Below are 15,734 nucleotides of genomic sequence, written 5' to 3' on the forward strand. Positions count from 1 at the left end.
AACCCTGGCGGTTTGTACTCTTCCTTTCCAATGAGAAAAAAAAGGAAGCCGCTTGGCTCCAGCGACCAATCGGAGAAGGCGGCGCCTGGTTGTCAGGCAGGTTTGTAAGAGTTCGGGCCAATTGGAGGAGCAGACACCACTCGACCCGGGCGCAGCGCGCAGGCGGTGGCGAAGAGACGCCGAGCGGGCCGAGTGCGGCCGAGCAAAACCCGAGCCGGAGCGGGGCCGTAGGAGCCGGGCAGGGTCCGGACGGGCCGAGATGCCCTATAAACTGAAAAAGGAGAAGGTGAGCCTGGCCCTTTCCCCCGCGCCTCCGCCTCGGGGCCTGCGCGGAGCTCTGGGAGGGGCCCGAGCCAGGCCCGGGACAGCCTCAGACTGACCCTCCCGTCCGGCCCCCGCAAGACTCCCGGGGCCAGCCCTCCGCCCCCGCTGCTGGTCGCACCCCCAGCTCGTGCCGCAGCTGGGAACGCTCCCTCCCCTTGTCCCGGATAGAGTCCCCCCACATGCACCTCCCTTCCTCTCCGCACGGACCCCCGGCCCAGGATAATCTCCTCCCTTCTGATCCTGCCCCACTCCCAGGTCAGTCCCCTGCTTTTTCTCCCTCATCTCCTCCCCATCCCCCCACGCATTTGCCGTTTGGGACAGCTCTTTATCTGAGACAGCACCTCCCTCCAGAACTAACCCCCCTCCCCACCCCCGCGCAGCCCCTTCTCTTCCCTCTTTTTCTCACCCGCCCGGGCCTGGGCCTCGGCCTGCCTTCTCCACCCACCGTCCCCTACAGCCCCCTCTCCCTCCCCGCCAAGCTCCTTGACCTAGAACGGCTCTGCTTTCTCTCTCCTCCACCGAATCTGGCCTAGGCCCCTCCCTCTAGTTCTTCCTTCACACTCAAACTTGTAAGCCAGGACTGAGCCCTTCTTCTACCGATGGAACCTCAGAACCTCCGTGTCTCTGAGCGCATCCAGAGCAATCCCTGGTGATATAGATGAGGAGACTGAGACCCGGACGGGGGCGGGGCGGGGGGGATGACAGGGGCAGGGACTTGGCCAAGGTCACACAGGCTGCTGGAGGCCCAGCTGTAATATCAGGTCTCCTGCCTTAAAGGCCTCCTGAGTACCAAAGCCCCCCTAACAGGCACCAACCCACTTCTAGGTTCATCCTAAACCAGTCACCTTTCCCCCGGCTGGGCAAGCTCCTCCCCTTATTCTTAATCAAGGATAACCTTTGCATTTTACCTTTTTTGCACCAGTGCTGGGTTTCTCTCTTTCCTGGGCCACACTATCCTCAAATTGGGAATCTGCCCTCACTGTCAGATTAGCTTTCCTTCCTATGGCACAGGCCAGCCACCCTTGGACACCCTTGCTTTTATCTTGGTGTCCTGACACAGGCCATTGCTTGATGTTATCTTCTTTCGCCTTCCTCTTCTGCCTCCAAACCATCTTCCCCTCTTCTTCATCCCTGTCTTTCTCTCCCCTCTGTTTCCTGCTGTCACTGAGGTCTGACTCAGAGCTGTGGTTTCTTTGAGGTACAGACTCACACAGAGGATGCTAGGATACCAGTTCCATCCTCCCCAGCTGCTCCTCTCCTGGGGCTGGCCCCTCATGGTGGGCCCTGGCTCTGGCCTGGTGTTGTGCTCACCCACTTTTTTTTTTTTTGTCTTTTTAGGGCCGAACCCATGGCATATGGAGGTTCCCAGGTTAGGGGTCCAATCGGAGCTGTAGCTGCCGGCCTATGCCAGAGCCACAGCAACACCAGGTCTGAGCCACGTCTGCAACCTACACCACAGCTCACGGCAATGCTGGATTCTTAACCCACTGAGCAAGGCCAGGGATCGAACCCGTGTCCTCATGGATGCTAGTTGGGTTCATTAACCACTGAGCCGTGACGGGTACTCCTGCTCACCCACTTTATGCCCCAGAGGTGTCTTGCTTTTCACTTGGCTTCTGACTGGCTCGGTTGCTGGGCTGCCTCTTCTGACCTTCTCAGTTAAACTCTTCCTCCTGGAGCTATTGGAGATCTGTGCAGCAGTTCTGATGCTGGATTGTCCCCATGCCCTCTCAGGGCCTGAGGTTCTGAGTGTTGGGTTGGTGGTGGTCTAGCAGGCACTGAACCTCCTGAGGTGCTGAGCTGGGCAGCTTTGTGTGCCCCACCCAAGCCCTGTGCCCTTGGGGAGTGGGCATGCTGCGGGGCATGCTGAGGTGTATGTAGGTGATGCCTGCACACAAGTCAGCCACGCCAGGGGATGAAGGACTGCTATAAGGAGTGTGAAGAGGAATGGGGACCACGGGAAGCTGGTGGGGTCCTCACCCATCTGTGGTTTTTAGTCCGATGGAACAGATACTATCCCATCCACAGAAAGCCTTTATCTACTAGGAGACTAAGAAAAAGAAAAATACTCAGACTTGCTAGGACCACAGGTGTGAGTGTTTGTTGGGAAAAAGTATTGGGAAGATCGGGGTCCATAGGGTGAGGCGTCTCTGATCCCCTTTGAGGTTTAACTTTCTGCTTTTGATTTCCTGTTAGCATTTGGCCTCCTACAGTGGTTGACAAGTCCTGACCATATGATTGGGGTTTGCCTGAATGGGGCGGGGGGGTGCAGAGAGGAGGGGGAGAGGGGATCTCTATTGCTCATCCATTGCTTCTCCCCTTTCTCCTTCATCTTCGTGGTCCCATTCTTGGCCAGACCTCATGGCCTCCTCCCTGAAGTCTGTCCTGAACCCTCAGTTGTGAGGTGAACTCTCCTCCTCCCCTGGGTTTGCAAAACACGTGGTAGGTCACTCATGGCCCTTTTGTGTTCCCATGGACTGGAGTTAACTGTGGACAAGTCTTTTCTTCCCCCTTGAGATAATAACTAAGCTCCATTTTGGTTTGGTTTGTATGCAATAAGTGCTCAAGGAATGGATACTGAGTCAGTCCTTGGTGTGTGTAGGGGGGATCTGCATCCTTCCTCTTCCTTCGTGTTCTGATCTAGGACTTCTTTCTTTTAGGCCCCTGGGTGGGGTGCTCCTGCCCCCCCTTTCTTCTTGTTCATAATAATAGTCATAACATTGGCCAACATTAAGGTTTTCACATGTCAGATACTCACAGGTATGGCGAGTGTTGGGCACTGGATAGATGAGGAAACTGAGGCTCAGCGAGGCTAGTTAACTCTTAAGAGTTGGGCCTGGAACACAGGATTGGCTCTAAAGCACAGTGCCATGCAGCACTTGGTAGCTGAGCTGGGCCGAAGTGGGTGCACTTCACCTGTCCTGCAGGGACCAGGGGGCAAGGGTGGCGAGCCCAGTTTCCACACACCCACCCACACCCAGGCAGCCGGGATCTCTGTTCGGCACATTCCCCGAGCGAGGCGTCTCAGTGCCATAGGGTGGGTGGAAGGTACGGTCATAAGCAGGAGCTTATGACCAAGGAGAGATGAGACGTGTATGCGGATGGGTCAGCTTTGTCCGAGAGGCCTGTTGCTGGGGTGTGTGCAGATGGTCCCCTCAGCGTTGTGTCTTGCCTGCACCCCCCCACCCCATCCTTTTCCTCTCCACCGCACCCTCTGCACCACGCTGCAAGGAGTGAGTGTGCCCAGCCTGGTCTGTGGGCGCTGGGAGAGCACGGGGCTCCTTCCTGCTGCTGTGGCTGCCTAGAGCTGCTCCACCTGGGAATGGCTTTCTGCCTCCCTGCTCCCACGAAGCCTTCCCCCTACTCCCGCCCACACAGCGCTCTCTCCTCCCTGAAATCCTCTTGCCCCCATCATCACAATCGCTGGATTTAACACCTCTCACTTGAAGGGGCTCAGGTGCCGAATCTCAGAGCTGGAAGTGATTTCCAGGGTCCTCCAATCCGATCTTCATTTAAGGCTTGCACCCCTTCTGCACCGTGCCTTGGAGGAGGCGTGAATGCATCTCTGCTTGAATGCTCTTGGGGTTGGGGAGCTTGCAGCCTCTTTAGGCAGCCGGTTTCTGTGCAGCTGGTCCAGGAGGAAAGTCTTCCTTGTTCAGAGCCTCAGCCTGTCTTCCTGCCACTTCAGCCCCTGGCTCTTGGGCCTCCGGATCCACATAGAACAAGTTGCATCTTTAGTCCACGTGGCAGCACTTCATTTATTTGTAAAGATGCCTCTTGCTTCTTCACCCGCCTGACTCCTCCGTTCCATTGTTAACTATCCCAGTTCCTGCAGCTGTTGCTCTCTGGTCCCACTCTTGAATATACTCCCAGTATGGGTTGTATCCCCCCCGCCCCCCGAAGAAAACCCAGCATTTGTCTTTGTCTGTCCCGAAGTCTGATGTTCGAGATTGAACCAGATCTTCCAGGGTGGCCCCAGCAGTGCCAAGGACAGGCACTTCCATATCCCCTATGCTGAGCACTCTGCCAGGTCTGTTACCTGGACGAGCAGGTCATGTGAGCTGCCATTGGCAGCCATAGCACACGGATGATTCGTGTAGAACTTGCAGTCAGACCTAAATCCCCAAGTCTTTTTCACATTTTCCCCATCCTGTCCCTCGGCTGTTGCTTTTTTGGCCCGAAGCATAGGAAGAGATGCTGGGCAGGCCGGGGCTCTGAGCCAGCAGCCAGGTTCCTGAGGAAGACTTCGGACAGTGCCCACTCTTTGTAGCAGTTCAGGGCCTTACCCCATGTGCTGTCTGCCAAAGTGTTCTTGGGACAATTCATACACCTGTTGTCATCCCTGAACCCCAGTGACTATACAAATAGCAGTCTCTAGTCTGGGTGCTATTTGTGATATTCTAAAAATGCTTCCCCAGGGTTCCCATTGTGGCTCAGTGGTAACGAACCTGACTAGTATCCACGAGGATGTGGGTTTGATCCCTGGCCTTGCTCAGTGGGTTAAGGATCCGGTGTTTCCGTGAACTGTGGTGTAGGTCGCAGATGTGGGCTCTGATCCCATGTTGCTGTGGCTGTGGTGTAGGCCAGCAGCTGTAGCTCCAATTCTACCTCTAGCTGGGGAACTTCCATGTGTGCAGGTGCTGCCCTAAAAAGCAAATAAAAAAAAATGGTTCCCCGTCTTTCCAGATGGCCTTGGGGGTGGAATGGTGAATCCCTCCCCTCCAGCATGAGAGCCTTAGGCCACCCCTGAGCAGCTTGTCCAATGATGCTTTTCCCTCAAGACTCCTCACCCCAGTTTTTTTTGTTTTTTTTTTTTTGTCTTTTTGCCTTTTCTAGGGCCACTTCCGCAGCACATGGAGGTTCCCAGGCTAGGGGTTTAATCAGAGCTGTTGCTGCCAGCCTACGCCACAGCCATGGCAACACCGGATCCTTAACCCACTGAGCGAGGCCAGGGATCGAACCCGCAACCTCATGGTTCCTAGTCAGATTCATTAACCACTTTGCCACGACGGGAACTTCATCACCCCAGTTCTTACTTGACAGAAGCCCTAACTTGTACACCAGCCTTGTGAGGTGAAGGAGCATGAAATGCTGAATTATTGTGTGTTAGAGATGTCCTCCCACCCAGAGTCTAAACTCCGAGGTGCCTCGGAGGGACTGAACCTCCCTTTGTGTACCTGAGTCCTCCCGCCCAGGTTCAAGGTAGGTGCTCAGTGGTCCTGACCGATCGAGTTGGACAGAGGATAACTACAACAAAGACCTAAGTGATGAGGCCGAGGCCTCTCCCTTCCCCAGCATCTGCTAACTCGACCTCCATCCTCTCCCTTCAGGAGCCCCCCAAGCTTGCCAAAAGCACGGCCAAGCCCAGCAGCTCCAGCAAGGATGGTGCAGGCGAGAGCGCCGAGGAGGTAATGCATGTGGGCACAGCCCTAGTTATGTTGCAGGCGCAGCTCCAACTATCTGATGGCCAGTGGGGTGAGGGATCCAGGGGACTGGAGGTTATCGGGGCTGAAGGGGAGGAGACTTTCACAGCCAGGGAGGGGCCTGGACAGCCCCTTGGGCTGGCCTGCCCTTTGGCTGCTATGGGTCAAATGAGCCCTCCAGTTTTTCCAGCTCCCCAGCGGTTCCTGTGAAAGCCAATTCTCTGTCTACTAAAGTGGTGAGATTTCCTTTTCTCTTAGGGCAAAAAGCTAGGGGTACCGGCTCCTGGGGAGGAGAGAAAAGTACATGGGTGCTCAGTGGGGTGTCGAGTGGCTTCAGCATGGCTCTGGGGAGGGAGTGGCTGGTGTCTCTGTCGGGCAGGGCTGGGCCTACCGTCCTTGGGTCCTGATCAGATGGGAGCTGCTAAAGGACAGTCATGGGCAGAGGTCAGTGCAGCTTGGTGATCTAGGGCTGTAAAGCAATAAATGGCAAGCAGAGAGCACCCAGCAGGGTGGAGGGACTCAAGGAAGTCCATGAGTTCCCATCATGGCTCAGTGGTAACGAGCCTGACTAGGATCCATGAGGATAAGGGTTCGAACCCTGACTTGGCTTAGTGGGTCAAGGATCCCGTGTTGCTGTGAGCTATGGTGTAGGTCGCAGACATGGCTGGGATATGGTGTTTCTGTGGCTCTGGTGTAGGTCAGCAGCTGTAGCTCTGATTCGACCTCTAGCCTGGGAACTTCCATATGTCCAGACTGTGACCATGGAAGCTTGGGCGTGCGCCTGGTGGGCTGCTTGGGTGCCGAATAGTCCTGGGAATGTGCTAAGCAAGCACCAGGACTCCCAGAAGCTGGCAATCCTCAGTTTCTGTGGTTCCTCCTTCTGTTCTAAACTGTTCAGGGGGGTGGAGGTGAACTGGAAGTGAACAGAATGAACAGTGCTCATTCTGGGCAGGTCTTAGGGTTTGGTGGGAGTAGAAACAAGGTTGATGAGCAAGTGTTTGATTGGGATTAACTCTGGATTTTGATTTCTTCTGGGATTTTTTTTTTTTTTTTGTCTCTTTAGGGCCGCACCGGCGGCACATGGAGGTTCCTGGGCTAGGGGTTACATCGGAGTTATAGCTGCCAGCCTACACCACAGCCACAGCAACCTGGGATATGAGCTGCATTTGCAACCTACACCACAGCTCACAGCAATGCCAGATCTTTAACCCACTGAGTAAGGCTAGGGATTGAATCCACATCCTCATGGATACTAGTCGAAGGAGCTTGTGTCTTCCCCACACCTGTGTGCTGGCTCCTGGATCACAGAGTATCACTAGGAGATGCTTGCAGGGAGGCACCCCCTCTGGGCTCAGTCTCCCCTGTGATATGTGTGGGACGCACAGGGCACATGGTCGAGAGCCAGCAATTGATATTCATAGCAGCAAGAGAGACTTAGAAACAGGATTCTGGATTTCCCGTTGTGGTACAGTGGAAACATCCAACTAGGAACCATGAGGTTAAGGAGCTGGCGTTGCTGTGAGCTGCGCAGCTCGGATCCCACATTGCTGTGGCTAAGGCGTAGGCTTGTAGCTGTAGCTCCAATTCGACCCCTAGCCTGGGAATCTCCACATGCCACGAGGTGCAACCCTAAAAAGCAAAAAAAAAAAAAAAAGAAAAGAAAAGAAACTGAATTTCAGCCGACAGAAAGGAATAGTTTGGGAGCTGTTCCCGCCTTCTGCCTCGCTCACTCATGCTGGTTCCCTAGTCACCAGCCAGACTGGCCGTCATTTCCTGGAAGCAGCCCCCCTTGACCACCTGCCCTCATCCCCGGGCCCAGGCCTGCTTCACCACAGCGCTTAATCACAGCTGCAATGAACCAATTCCGTGGGAATGCGGTGTGCATCAGTTGTCTTCTGTGTTTGCATGTGAGCTCTGAGAGGCTCTCACTCATGCTGAAGGGCCTGGCACACTAGAGGCACCAGCATTTGAAGGTATTAGTGAGTGAACAAACCAGCAAACCAACCAAGTTAGGGCTGGAAGGAAGCAGAGTCTAACCTTTTCCTTTCGTAGGTAGGAAAACAAAGGCTCAAGCAGGTTAAATAAGCCAAGGGAGTTCCCTGGTAGCCTAGCAGTTGAGGATCCAGCATTGTCACTGCTGTGGCTCAGGTCATTGCTGTGGCTTGAGTTCGATCCCTGACTCAGGAACAGGAACTTCTGCATGTTGTGGGTGCGTCAAAAAAAAAAAAAAAAGGAAGGAAGGAAAGGAGCGGAGACCAGCTACTGTGATTTTTCCACCGCCTCCTGGAAGGGAGAGTGTTGGCGTACTTCTTGGGCTCTGTTTTGGGAAACGCTGCTCAGGGCTCACCTGTCTGATTCAGCTGCAGGAATTCTACTCCACCATTTTGCAGAAATGCACTCGCATGGCCCCAGGCAGAGGCACAGTGAAACACTTGCGGGGCAGCCTGTGAGGCCCAGGTCATCAAAAGCTGTTTGGCATGGTCCTTCCCTTACTCTTTATCTAGTCCAGAATTTTGGGCTCATATAGCCAAATTTACCCTGTGGCAAGTATTTGCCGGTCTTTCCAATTGATCCGAATAATTATTGTGGCCCACTATAATTTTATTATTTTATGGAGCAGTACTTGCGCATTGCTTTCCTAGGGCAGCCACAACAAGTTACCGTGAACAGGGTGGCTGAAAATAGCAGAGGTTTCTTCTCTCACAGTTCTGGAGGCCCAAAGTCTGATCAAGGTGTCAGCAGGCCAGGTTCCCCTGAGGTTCTAGAGAGGTTCTCTTCCATGCCTCCCTCCTGGCTTCTGGTAGCTTTCTGCCGTCTGCCGTGTCCCTCGGCTGTTAGATGCATCACTCCAGCCTCCGCCTCTGTCCTCACTCAGCTCCTCCGCTGTGCCTCTATGTCTCAGTGTCCAAATGTCCCTCTTTTTTTTTTTTTTCTTTTCTTTTCTGGGCCACACCCATAGCATATGGAGGTTCCCAGGCTAGGGGTCCAATCGGAGCCACAACCACAGCAACTCCAGGTCCGAGCCGCATCTGCGACCTACACCACAGCTCACGGCAACGCCGGATCCTTAACCCACTGAGCGAGGCCAGGGATCGAACCCGAAACCTCATGGTTCCTAGTCGGATTCGTGAACCACTGAGCCACCACAGGAACTCCGGAAATGTCCCTCTTCTTATAAGAACACCAGTCATGTTGGACTTAGGCCCACCTTAATCTGCATTTTATTTTTTTATTTTACTTTTATGTATTTGCTTTTTAGGGCCGCACCCGTGGCATATGGAGATTCACAGACTAGGGGTCGAATCAGAATTCGGCTACCAGCCTATGCCCCAGCCATAGCCATGCCAGATCTGAGCCGCGTCTGCAACCTACACCACAGCTCATGGCAACGCTGGATCCCACAACCTCATGGTTCCCAGTGGGATTCGTTTCTGCTGCACCACAGCGGGAACACCTTAACCTGCATTTTAACTTGATTATATCTGCAAAGACCCTGTTTCCAAACAAGGTCATGTTCACAGATGTTGTGTTGACACGAATGGGGGGTGGTGCGAACATTGTACCCCGCACTGTGCTAAATACTTTGCATGCATTTAATCGTATAATCTTCTCTTTTAATCTTTACGACATGACACTCCCCTGCAGTCATCTGTCATCAGCCCCATTTTACAGACGAAATTGAAGCTTCCTGATGTTAAATAGCTTTTCCTCAGCAGTGAAATAGCGAAGCTGGAACTCAACCCAGGTCTGCGTGGAAAGCTAGTCCTCCTGTGTTCTTAATGGCCTGAGACTCTGGTTCTAAGGTTCTAGAAAAGTCTTGGAATGTGAAGGAGGCTTGAGAGATTAGGTCCGCCTCACTGGGACCTGCTGCTGCCCCCGATGGGTCTTTGTGCCCTGTCCTTACTTCTGGGAGCAGGGACAGAGGGAAGAAGAAAATGATCCTGGTCCCCCCCACTTCAGCCTGACACCCCTGAAGCCAGACTTGTTACCCCAAAAACATTTTTGCTCCTCTCAGTCCTTTACTTAAAAACCCCTATTGTCATCTTTTATTGCTCACAAACTCAAATTCAAATTTGCACCCTTCGAGTTCCTGTTGTGGCTCCGTGGTAGTGAACCTGACTAGTATCCCTGAGGATGTGGATTCGATCCCTGGCCCCACTCAGTGTGTTAAGGATCTGATGTCCTAAGCTGAGGTGTAGGTGGCAGATGCGGCTTGAATCTGGTGTGGCTGTGGTGTAGGCCGGCAGTTACAGCTCCAATTCCACCCCTAGCCTGGAAACTTCCATATGCTGCAGATGTGGCCCTAAAGAGACAAAAAACAAAAAAAACAAAAGCCAAATTCGTACCCCCAGCCCTCCTGTGCTGGCCTAGCCCTGTCCTCCTAGCCCCCCTGGACTTTGCTTCTTACAACACAAACCTTTTATGGCTCAGGGCCCTTCTTGATGCTACCCCATTGGCCTGGATGGCTTTATCTCGCGCCTTTCCTTCTTTGCCTAAACCCATGGGGTTTTTTTTGTTTTGTTTTGTTTTTCCCTTTTGGCTGCTCCCACCAGAGTTCTGGGGCCAGGGATCGAACCCACCCCACAGCAGTGACAGTGCCATATCCTTAACCCGCTGCACCACAAGGTCACTCTAGCTTAAACCCATGTTTATCCTGTAAGAGCCAACTCAAAAGTCATCTCTTCAGGTAGAGTTTGTCGCTCGGCCCTCTGTGTTCCCGAGTCCTTTGCGGCTCTCTCTGGTCTTGCCTCGCCCTGTACTGATGGCTGCTTTTGTGTCTGTCTCACCCACCTGACTATGAGCTCTTGGAGGGCAAGGGCCATGCCGTATTCACTTTATAATCTCCAGTGTGTAGCTTGATATTTCCAGAATAAATGAAGGAAGGACAGAATTAAGCACAGCTCGATTAGAGCCCTAGATGTCAGTACAGGAGAGATGCCTCTCTGATTTTCAAGGTTTTAAACTAAAATTATCTTTATTAGGCTAGTTAATTACGTAGGAGCTTTAATGTTCATCTTTGCATTTTCTTTTCTTTTTTTTTTTTTTTTTTGTCTTTTCTGGGCTGCACCCTCGGTATGTGGAGGTTCCCAGGCTAGGGGTCTAATCGGAGCTGTAGCTGCCGGTCTGCACCACAGCCACAGCAATGCCAGATCTGAGCTGCATCTGTGACCTACATCACAGCTCATGGCAACGCCAGATCCTTAACCCACTGAGCGAGGCCAGCGATCGAACCTGCAACCTCATGGTTCCTAGTCAGATTCGTTTAACCACTGAGCCATGATGGGAACTCCCATCTTTGCATTTTCATTGACAATTTTATCTTCTGTCTTTCTCCTCCCATACTTTCGATAGTGCTTAAATTCTATTTCTGCATCCTGTTATTTACGTTTAAATATGTGGGTTTAATTAGTACTGGAGTTCGGGTCAGGTTGGGATAGGGTTGGTCAAGAGTAGGGAGGTGGGAGTTCTCATCATGGTTCAACAGTAAGGAGCCCAACTAGTATCCATGAGGATGCATGTTCAGTCCCTGGCCTCGCTCAGGGTGTTGGGGATCTGGTGTTGCTGTGAGCTGTGGGTAGGTCGCAGATGCAGCTCAGATTCAGCGTTGCTGTGGTGGTGGTGTAGGCCGGCAGCTGTAGCTCCAATTCAACCTCTAGCCTGGGAACTTTCATATGCTGTGATTATGGCCCTAAAAAGACCAAAAAAAAAAAAAAAAAAAGAAAGAGCAGGTATAGTGCAGTTTCCCGAGTGTGAGAGTGAGCCCCACTTCCTGAATCTAGGAAGGCTTCTTGGCATTTGGATCCTGCTTTGAGTTTAGAAGATGGAGAAGATTTTTCCGGCAGAAGCTGTGGAGACTCATAAGTGGGGCCAGGCAGGACACAGCAAGGGGTCATGGGCAGGCCGCCAGCTTGCCTTTGGGCAGTGTCCACCCTTGCTCTGATGGCTCCAGAAGGTTCTGGGGACACACCCCCCTCCCATCTCCAGGCCAGGTCAATAAAGGAGAAGTTGGAAGCTAGAGGTTTAGGAGAAAGGGCTGAACCTGCTGTGAGTTGCTGGCATACACCCATCCCCACCCCTACAAGTATATGTCCTAGGGCAGGGCACACAGACCAGGGCTTGCTGGCATGACCAGCTGTCTCTCAGATGCTCCTTGTATCTAGGGCCTGGGAGCCAGTGGTCCTTATGAAACGAGGGTAGCCCAGTGGAGTGGGGGGCAGGGCAGGCTCAGTTGCTCTGAGGCCACCCCAGCCTTCAGGAATGCCACCCTGAGTGGGAAAGGACCTTAGGCATCAACTCCTTGGCTGGTTTTTTAAACATTGGATTGCAGCCACGTAACTTCTGTTGTCTTGAAACCTTACTTGCAGAAGTTTGGCAAACTACTGATCTAGTCCAGCACCCTGCTCATTAGCAGAGAAAGTTGAGGTCTTGCTTTTCCCTTTCTGGGAAGAATGCCTCCTTTCTCCGGGTGTCCCCTCAGTCCGAGGTTCCTGGAGACGCAGGGTGTCTGGATCTTACCTGGGAGTGTGGAGAGACATATATTCCTGCGTCTTGTTCCTCAGCTGCCACTGAGCCCTTCAGCCTTGTATCGCTGCTGTTTCTCCTTCCCCCTCTGCTCCCACCGCCGTGCGGAGCTCTGGCCGGGGCCTCCCCGGTCAGGATAGGAGGGGTCTGTGGGGACGGGCCTGGGCATGGCACCCCCAACAATCAGACAGGCAGATATTCACTGAATGTCTGTTAGGTGCCAGTGCTAAGCACCCCAGAGGGGTACAAACCAGGACTTGCTTTCTGGTGGGGGGATGACATGTGAACAGAGCGAGCAAGAGCTGTCACTGGGGATGGGCTGATGGAACTGACAAGCAGTGTCAGGAGGTTGGGGCTAGAGTGTGGACATGCAAGGCTTGGAGTGATCTGAGAAGGCTTTTTGCAAGAAAGTAGATCTTAAAAGATGCAATACCTTCTTTTTTTTTTTTTTTGCCCTTTTTTAGGGCCACACCTGCGGCATAGAGAGGTTCCCAGGCTTGGGTCGAATCGGAGCTGTAGCTGCTGGCCTATGCCACAGTCACAGCAACGTGGGATCCAAGCTGCATCTGCAACCTACACCACAGCTCACAGTAATGCCAGATCCTTAACCCACTGGGTGAGGCCAGGGACTGAATGCATAGCCTCATGAATACTAGTCAGGTTCATAACCCTCTGAGCCCCAATGGGACCTCCAGATGCAGTGCCTTCTTGAGTTCCCCTATTTGAAAACAAGAAGAATAATGAACCCTAAGGAACATTTGAGGTGTGCTAGTTTCAGGAGTTTCCAGGCTTTGTTCTTAAAATCCAGGGATGGGAAATAATTAATGATAATAATAGCAATAGTTGAAGAGGCTGCTTATAAGACATTCTGTGTGCCATATCCTGTTCATTTAAATCCTTGTTACAGGGGTTCCCATCATGGCTCGGCGGTTAACGAACCCGGCTAGTATCCATAAGGATGCAGGTTCAATCGCTGGCCTCGCTCAGTGGGTTAAGGATCCAGCATTGCCATGAACTGTGATGTAGGTCACAGACGAGGCTCGGATCTGGCGTTGCTGTGGCTGTGGCGTAGGCTGGCAGCTGCAGCTCCGATTGGACCCCTAGCCTGGGAACCTCCATATGCCATGGGTGTAGCCCTAAAAATCAGGACAAAAAAAAAATCCTTATTACAACCTTATGAGGTAGGTGCTGTTGTCATCTCCACTTTACAGATGAGGAAACTGAGGCACAGAGAGGCTTATATGACCTCCTGGAGGTTACCCAGCTACGCAGTGGCAGAACCAGGAATCAAACCCAGGCAGTCAGGTTCAAGTCTCTGCTCTTGACTGTTAAGCTCCACAGATGAGGATTGGGTTGTTCCTGACAGGGAACTGGAGGCCTGAAGCAGAGGAGGGTCTGGTGCACACCAGGCTCTGGCCCTCTGGCTTTCTGCCCCTCTCACCCACCCTCCACCAGGTGTGATCCCAGCGAGAGACCCCAGATTCTAGGCTGCCTTGCACTGTGTAGCCAAAGTCACACTGGCCGGTGCGGTCAGGCAAGGGAGGAGGTGACAGCTGCTCTCACCCCGCTTCTTTGTGATCCCCTCATCAGATTGGTGTCTGGGGCTCATTTCAGGTGGAGGAGAGGGCCAGATGGCCAAAGCAGTAATGAGCTGCATTTGACCTAAGGCCTGCCCTGGGTGCTGGACCCTGTGTTCCTCCCCTGCCGCTGATCCCCAGATAGGTCACAAGCTTACCATAATTATTTCTTTAAAAAAGAAAAATCCAGGGAGTTCCCATCATAGTGCAGTGGTTAACGAATCTGACTAGGAACCATGAGGTTGCGGGTTCGATCCCTGGCCTTGCTCAGTGGGTTAAGGATCTGGCGTTGCTGTGAGCTGTGGTGTAGGTCGCAGACGCGGCTCGGATCCTGTGTTGCTGTGGCTGTGGTGTAGGCTGGTGGCTACAGCTCTGATTAGACCCCTAGCCTGGGAACCTCCATATGCCGTGGGTGCGGCCCTAAAAGACAAAAAAAAAAGACCAAAAAAAAAAAAAACCTGGAGCATACAAAGCGTAACATTTCTGTCCCCTCCCTCCCCCTTATCCCAGAGGTTTCATTTTCTCCCATTCTTCTGCACCAAGTAAGAGTTTATTGGCGGGGAGGGGGGGAGGATGGCAGGCGTGAGGGCGGGAGGACAGCTTCCCTGGGGTGTGGCTCCCCGGCTAGACCTGACCTCACATATCTGGTTGGGGACAAGGACTGTCCTGTGGCTCAGCCTCTCCGCTCTCCCAGCAGGGGGGTTACCTGGACAGTCCCTATGGGTGGACAGCCTTGCAGACACCTGTGTGTGTGCTTTGGAAAATGGGCTTCGTGGGGGCTCTGACACCCGTGTCTGGGAAGAAGGAAAGAAAGCTTTTGGAAATCAGCTGTATATATATTTTTTTTTAATCTTTCTTTTTTTGGTCCTACCCCTGGCATATGGAAGTTCCCAGGCCAGGGATTGAATCTGAGCCACAGCTGTGACCTAGGCCACAGCTGCAGCAATGCAGATCCTTAACCCACTGCACCATAGCAGGAGCTCCTGTATTTCTCCCATTATAAAAGCAGTGTTGGCTTGTAAAAAATTCAGAAAAGTAGGGAAAAGTCATCTATCATCCTGCCATCACAGGGGATAAGTCATGAACACAATGCACTTGTTCTTTTTTTTTTTTTAAACTGGATTTTGAGTTCTGTGCATGTGTTTTAATGTGGGTGAGCTCATTTTGTATGTACAGGTTTGTATTATCCTTTTTAACTTAGCATAGGGAGCAGTTTTCTCTCAGTCCATAGTTGTAGGGTTTTTTCGTTTTGTTTTTAATTTTTATCCATGTGGTAGTGGTTACATTGTTCAGAAAGTCAGATGGTCGGGAGTTCCAATTGTGGCTCAGTGGAACCGAGTCAGACTAGTATCGGGAGTTCCAATTGTGGCTCAGTGGAACCGAGTCAGACTAGTATCGGGTTCAATCCCTGGCCTCGATTAGTGGGTTAAGGGTCTGGCAGCAGGTGTGGTGTAGGTCACAGACACGGCTTGAATCCCATGTTGCTGTGGCTGTAGCATAGGCCGGCAGCTGTAGCTCAGAATCAGCTCCTAGCCTGGGAACTTCCATGTGCTGTGGGGCTGTGGGTGTGGCCCTAAAAAGCAAAAAAAAAAAAAAAAAAAGAAAGAAAGAAAGAAAAAGAAGAAAATCAGATTGGGCTTGTCATGAGCAGGGCAGCACTGTCCCTGGCCCCTGTAAGTTTTGAGCTTTAGATATCTTTTGATTCCTTAATGTGAAAAATTGAAGCCCTTGTGTCTCATACCTCTGTGCAGACTTTTCCCCCTTCTTAGAATATTTATCACCCATTTTGGGTAAATTACTCTGACTGTGTAAATATTTTTCACAGCTGAACCATGTGTGATTACATTTAGTACACAGTTTTCATAAACATAAGTTTAACTCCATCATT

At 52.2% G+C, this 15,734-nt stretch overlaps 1 protein-coding gene and 1 long non-coding RNA gene across 6 annotated transcripts in view; both read left to right on the top strand.

The window, feature by feature from the left end:
• Positions 1–15,734, top strand: part of LOC146401553 (uncharacterized) — an 838,561-nt gene that overhangs the window by 104,981 nt on the left and 717,846 nt on the right. The window lies entirely within an intron of this gene.
• The window catches only part of PPP2R5D (protein phosphatase 2 regulatory subunit B'delta), a 22,562-nt gene continuing 6,828 nt past the window's right edge, over positions 1–15,734 (top strand). For 3 of the 5 annotated variants that reach the window (XM_013977924.3, XM_084965846.1, XM_084965847.1), the window contains exons 1-2: positions 171–286; positions 5,655–5,732. In XM_013977924.3, the coding sequence (XP_013833378.1) occupies positions 260–286; positions 5,655–5,732 (105 nt within the window). In that variant the 5' untranslated portion in view covers positions 171–259. 5 annotated transcript variants of the gene reach the window in all.

The sequence above is a fragment of the Sus scrofa genome, chromosome 7 (assembly GCF_054392235.1).
Source record: "Sus scrofa isolate SSC_HxYL_T2T_F1_AM1 chromosome 7, Sscrofa_HxYL_maternal_Yorkshire_Landrace_v2.0, whole genome shotgun sequence".
Lineage (NCBI taxonomy): Eukaryota > Metazoa > Chordata > Mammalia > Artiodactyla > Suidae > Sus > Sus scrofa.